The sequence below is a fragment of the Psilocybe cubensis genome, chromosome 8, assembly GCF_017499595.1.
Source record: "Psilocybe cubensis strain MGC-MH-2018 chromosome 8, whole genome shotgun sequence".
Lineage (NCBI taxonomy): Eukaryota > Fungi > Basidiomycota > Agaricomycetes > Agaricales > Agrocybaceae > Psilocybe > Psilocybe cubensis.
In genome coordinates, this window is record NC_063006.1 from 2,646,777 (window position 1) to 2,652,776 (window position 6,000).

Here is a 6,000-nt window from a genome sequence, read left to right on the forward strand (position 1 = left end):
CAACGGTCACAACGAATCAGTTTGAACAAGTTACACAGTAAATTTCAATCCATTTTGACCGCGGTACTGGTTTTTTGTTGCGTATGGTTGAAGATTGAATGTTCATATCATTCAGCGATCTTATCACACAATAAAACCATATTGAATATGTCGAATCCAAACAACGCTCCCAGGCACACGCTCAAAAGCCTAAATAATCCAAAAAGGAGTGCGTCATTTAAAGTTCGTTGATACATGTTCGTTCAACAAGATACACACGCTCAAAAGCCTAAATAATCCAAAAAGGAGTGCGTCATTTAACGTTCGTTGATACATGTTCGTTCAACAAGATAGGGTTGACTCGTGTGGCAAATAAAACACCGTTGAACTCTTCACCTGGTCTTACATCCTTCCCCTAACAAGCAATAATGCCACTTGCTTCCACCCTTAACAGTAAGCCCGTTTTTATGGGCATCTTATCATATAGCTTATTATGTTTTTCGCTAGAAATCCGACCAACTGAGCACAGGAATGGCAAGGTACTTCGATCACAGAAAGCTTTGCAACACACTAACAGCACACAGGGCCCAGCATCTCAACTGCGAGAGCTTCTTAAACTAGACAATAATGATCCCAATCATATCCGGGATATCTATGTTAGTTGCCTTTTCTCTCCTCGTAGACCCTCCTCTTATACCTTAACGACAGAATGACATCAAAAGGATCGGAGAAAAGTATTTGAAGATAGAGCTTTGTCCCGCTGTTCAAGCGGAGAAATTAATATTCGTCCGTAAAGAGGTCTGTACATATTTCATGTTTCAGGTGTACAGTCCTTTGATCGCTTGCTTCCAACAGCTTGTCGAAAAATATCCAAATACATTTAACAAGCAAGATTCTGAGATACGGTTGTGTCTCGCGGAGCGTATGATTTTTCAAAACCATTATTGGGCGCGTTATTTGCAAAAAAAAAAGGCAATTAAGCAACATTCTTCATTTTTGCAGCAGCTCATGAAACTCTACAGAAATTATCTGGCTTGAGGAGAGGAACGACCGTGGATAGAAAACCTATCCTGCAAGAAACCGTTTCATTCTCTTCGTCATCGAAAAACCCAACAAACTCCAATGGGTACCGCGATTATATCGTTCCAACCAGGTTCAGCAACGAGCCTGGGCCGTCAACAGAAACCGATACCGCAGGAGGGATACCGTCGTCACCCCAAACACTCTGGACAACACCCTCCAGAAGGTCGAATAATGCCAGCCGCAGTTCCATTGGTTCCATGCCATGCACACCATCCTCATCCCATGGAGGCGATGCCATTTATCACTTTCTCGACTCATGCTTACCTTCCATGGCCCATCTTTGGGAGGATTTCGACGCTTATGGGCTTAACGATGAACAGATGCTCCTGGCTGTTTCAAGTTGGACACCAGAGCATATCAACTCGTTTTTACACCGATTCGCGAATAAATGCCGGAAGCCTGTTTCCGAGATGGATATTGAAATGTTGCAAGTCCATTTCCTAAGTTATTTCAAGGGGGGGTAGGGATGCACAGTTTTTTAAATTCTATTCAGTTTCTTCTTGATTTCTTGTAGTAACCGTTGTACCCAAATATTCATTCTTATAAAAATATACTGGTTCAAATACATATATTGAAGTTATCTGGGAACAAGTACGCGCGCGCCATCATTTCTTTTGCCGGCGCCTGACCTTTGACTTTTGATCTTGAACCACCACCATCACCAGCAATGGCGCCCCGCGAACCCACCCGCGCACAGCTCTCCTCAAAACTCTTGTACCAACAAAACACACCCATCTTCCTGCTCAAACTGCAAAACCGCATGAATGGAATCCCCGACGCAGACGACTTAGAAACCTATAACGAGGGCGACGACGACGAATTCGAGTACACAGGCGAGGGTCGTGCGCCCATCCCGCGAAGACCCCGCCCAGCGATTCCCGAGCGCCCTGCAGATGACCCAGGGAGCGCGGATGAAGATGACGAGTTTGCCGACGAGAAGCCGCAGGTGGTGGTGTTGAAGGCTGGGAAATATCTCACTGAATTCGAGGCAGAGAACATCCGTCGTGCAGGTGCGTGGCATGCTTTCTGTTACCGCTCTAAACCTGATGAATTATGCTTTTTGTGTGTTACAGAAAAGGGCCTTCCTCCGCTGCTGTCTCCAGAAGAGAAAGCTGCTGCCGAAAAGGCAGCTTTGGAAGAGAAATCGGGTAAAGAGGCGAGCTCGTCGAGCTCGAAATCAGCTTCTCAGGGACTCTCGTTCTCCTCGTCGTCCAAACCGGGTACAGCAGGAGCAAAATCGAACAAAAGAAAAGCCATTGGGCAGCTCGACGAGCTCAAGGCCGAGTTGAAATCTAAGGAAAAGACCCCAAAAACCTCGTCGTCCAAGAAGGCCAAGAAGCAGAGCAAAACATTGCTCTCTTTTTGGGATGATACATGAGAACATATACGGGTTGAATTGAGTATACGCCGTTATCCGACGTGAATGCCGTCTTTGCATCGCCCTAATCTCTACGTTCGCGGTGTCGTGCGGAAGTTCGGGATACCTTCTATCTTCGTTTGCACCATCAATGGTATAGTACCATTGCCTCACACATCGCGCCTCCTTCCGCCCCTACTTTGCCTGTATATTTAGGGGTCGAATCTCTTCTAATTATCGATCGCGATAGACTGTACGCCTTCATGTTGACAGGTTGTACCTCTCAACCTCCAGTTCTTCCTTCATTTCATCTTGAAGACTTTTCATCATTCTTCCAGCACGCACTATGCCTGGGAGTCAGGTATGCATCTTCAAAAATGGTTTGGGAAGTCGCATCTCCAATCACATTAATTTTTTCCTCCTCAAATCTCGTTCAGTAAACGATCTCCAGCCGCCGTCTCAAGTCGTACATCCAACTTTAAAGCGCCTCGGCGTTCAACATGGATGTCACCAACCAGCTCTGCAACCTAACCTCGCGAAAGTACGGTATACCGAGGTCCTTGATCTATCTCCCGTTTACAAACACCTCTTCACGGAATCCTCGCCTTACACATTGATCCGTCGCCCTTCCGTTCGCAATTTGGTCTGTCTACACATCTTTTGGGGGTCAGATCTTCAGGTCTCAGGGTTTCAAGTCGAATTTTTGCCTGCGATAGATCAGGTCTTGATGCGACCAGATTACACCTTCCGGCCTCAACTCGCCCATCACGATAGTTTGCTTCTTGGAAATTTTGTCAAGAACCCAGGCACCGACATGACCGCGAACATCGATTCACGTTACCTTTGTATACGGTGTTCGAGAACCGCGAGCTCTACGATTCTTCTCTAGTTTAGGTATTGTTGGGTTACAAGGTTTACATTTAAATACTTATGGTTTTAAAACTCAAAAGAAGTTTTAAGTTTGGGCGCGTTGGACGCAGGTGTGTATTCTTCAACACTCTGAACACTCTGCTTGCAATTGGGTATTGACATGTGACATCTTATCTAGCTTGCAGCTCCTCTCTTCTCCATCTATTCTATCTCCTGCCATGTTCATGTTCTGCGAGCAAAGCTGGCTCTGGTTCAATGTCGATTTACGCACAATCTAATGTACCACCACCACTGCATATCAGTCTTCAAAGTCGGATCACATGTTATCATCCATCATCTACCTCCTTACTAATTTATTCATTCAATGCTTGATTTTAAACGTTACCTTGTGTCGTTTTGCGGGTGGAAAGTTCTTTCTTCTTTGATATTTTTCTTCAAGTATATTGTTGAATGGTGGAGGATATAAGGCCCTGGTTACATTTTATTTCTTCTCAATTCTCGTTTTAATTAATGTGCAGTTTTGACTCGGTTGAGTGAATTTCTGGCGAGTTAATAGTCGGATAAATGTTGAGATCTAATAATAGACTGAAAAAAGAGCCTAACCAGCGGAGGTTAGCCCCGCCCGAAGGCCAGTTGGGGGCGTAACCGGTCTATCTACACAGAGAAAACTCACCGGGGTTGACAGAGGCAAACTGGGTAGTGTCGCAATATGGCAAAGGCCGCGCCGCAATACGTCATGACAAGGCTGCAATAACAAGGTCAGAACTCAATTTGGGAGAAACAAGTTTGTGGACTTACAGAGGTTTTCCACCTCGTTCTCGGGAAATCCAGACAGTGTACTCTGCTCGGCGATACGTCGACAGCAAACTCGCTGTAAAACAAGTTAAGCACAAATCACAAACAAAGTAAAACAGTGACTTACCAGCATGAATTCTTCGCTCGGCTCCTGGCAGAGGTTTTCCATGTAAAACCTATCCCCTGCTTTTGCAAAGTCCTGCACAGATGGCCGACCCTGCTCGGCGGACGGCCATACGTCGTGTCACAGCAAAATAACAACCTGTATAACAAGTTAAGCACAAATCATAAATACATTAAATAGTGACTTACCAGTTTGGAACTCTTGCTCGGCGGACGGCGATACGTCGTCTCAGAGGTTTTCCATGTAAAAACCAATCCCCGCCCTCTGAAGGTCCCGGAAATACGTGGAATCCACTCGTCGGACGGCGATACATCGTGTCAGAGCAAAATATCGAGCTGGATAACAAGGTAAGCACAAAACATAAATACATTAAAAGGAGACTTACCAGTGTGGAACTCTCGCTTGGCGGACGGAAATATGTCATGTCAAAGGTTTTCCATGTCCAAACCTATCGCCTGCCTTCGGAAAGTCCTGCACAGATGGGCGACTCTGCTCGCCGGAGGGCGATACATCGTGTCAGAGCAAAATTACGAGCTGTATAACAAGGTAAGCACAAAACATAAAGAAAGAAAGTGAATGGTGACTTACTAGTGTAAAAATCTCGCTCGGCGGACGGCAATACGTCGTGTCAGAAGTTTTCCACGTCAAAATATATCCCTCGCCCTCTGAAAGTCCCGGGAATCCGCTCGCCGGACGGCGATACGTCGTGTCAGAGCAAAACCTCGAGCTGTATAACGCAACTACAACACGCGTCAACAGGGTAAATAAAGATACATAGCACAAACAATACTTACCAGTATGCCGGACATTAAATATCCAGTCGGAGCATTGCTGACCTGCTCGCGGGAACGCGATACGTCGTGTCAGAGCATTCCTTCTACACAATCAGTCAGCAGGCACACCAACATGGAACACACAACACATACCTTTGTTGCACCACAGCATCTCTCGCCGGAAGACGATATGTCGTGTCAAAGCAAACTACACATGGGTCAGCAGGCATACCAACATGGAACACATATAACATACACCGCTCGCCGGACGTCCAAATATCAAGTCGGATTGCGGGAGCAGCCAACGAGTGAAGAGAAACGGACGGGCTGGCATACCGCAAGCATAAAGGCATACTCTGCGGGTAAAGTACGTTCAAAACTCGTCACTCTTTATACCTTTTTTCTTGCCTCATTTTAAGGGTCTTTATTTTTTTAACTGCTAGTCTCATCATTCCCACTAGTCGTTCTCGTTACACATCCTCGGAGACGAGGATGTTGTAACTCCCGAAGTTGTAGAAATTGTAAAAATTTCATGCCATAACCCTCCCTCCGACGAAAACTTGCTTCCCTCCACTGTAAGTATTTACCTTTCCTCTCATTATTCATACAACGTTATTGATAATTCACATCCATAAACTCACAAATATACATGACTTGCTGCCGCAATGCTCCAACATCCAGTGCTCCAATCTGCTCGATTGTTGAATGTTGCCTACCAACCGCGCTACACTTTACGTTTTTTTACATTACACCACTTACGAGTATGTACACACCCTCCTCGCTGGCAGCACGTAACAAACTCCTACGTGTACTAACTAGCAGGTTCTCTCTCGTCCCAAAATAACCCTCCTCCACTCACCCGCGCGCGACGCGTCGCGTTTCCCGCAGGTACACCACCCGCATGCGCACTGTAAAATCGCACTGGACAAACGCGTATCCCAAAATGCACTGGACAAACGCGTATTCCAAAATACACTGGACAAACGCGTATTCCAAAATACACACGCGACGCGTTTCCT

The 6,000-nt window shown here is 45.9% G+C and overlaps 3 protein-coding genes across 3 annotated transcripts; all 3 read left to right on the top strand.

Moving 5' to 3' along the window:
* Positions 1-407: 407 nt before the first annotated feature.
* Positions 408-1,526, top strand: JR316_0009307 (uncharacterized protein; the record flags this gene model as incomplete). The annotated part of the gene is made up of 4 exons (XM_047895011.1): positions 408-432; positions 487-635; positions 688-901; positions 982-1,526. The coding sequence occupies 4 exons, from the start codon at positions 408-410 to the stop codon at positions 1,524-1,526; spliced, it is 933 nt and encodes a 310-aa protein (XP_047746470.1).
* Positions 1,527-1,729: 203 nt separating this feature from the next.
* JR316_0009308 (uncharacterized protein) lies at positions 1,730-2,440 on the top strand (the record flags this gene model as incomplete). The annotated part of the gene is made up of 2 exons (XM_047895012.1): positions 1,730-2,072; positions 2,136-2,440. 2 exons carry the CDS (start codon positions 1,730-1,732, stop codon positions 2,438-2,440), a joined length of 648 nt encoding a protein of 215 aa, XP_047746471.1.
* Positions 2,441-5,114: 2,674 nt separating this feature from the next.
* JR316_0009309 (uncharacterized protein) lies at positions 5,115-5,442 on the top strand (the record flags this gene model as incomplete). The annotated part of the gene is made up of 2 exons (XM_047895013.1): positions 5,115-5,348; positions 5,425-5,442. 2 exons carry the CDS (start codon positions 5,115-5,117, stop codon positions 5,440-5,442), a joined length of 252 nt encoding a protein of 83 aa, XP_047746472.1.
* Between the last annotated feature and the right edge of the window lie 558 nt (positions 5,443-6,000).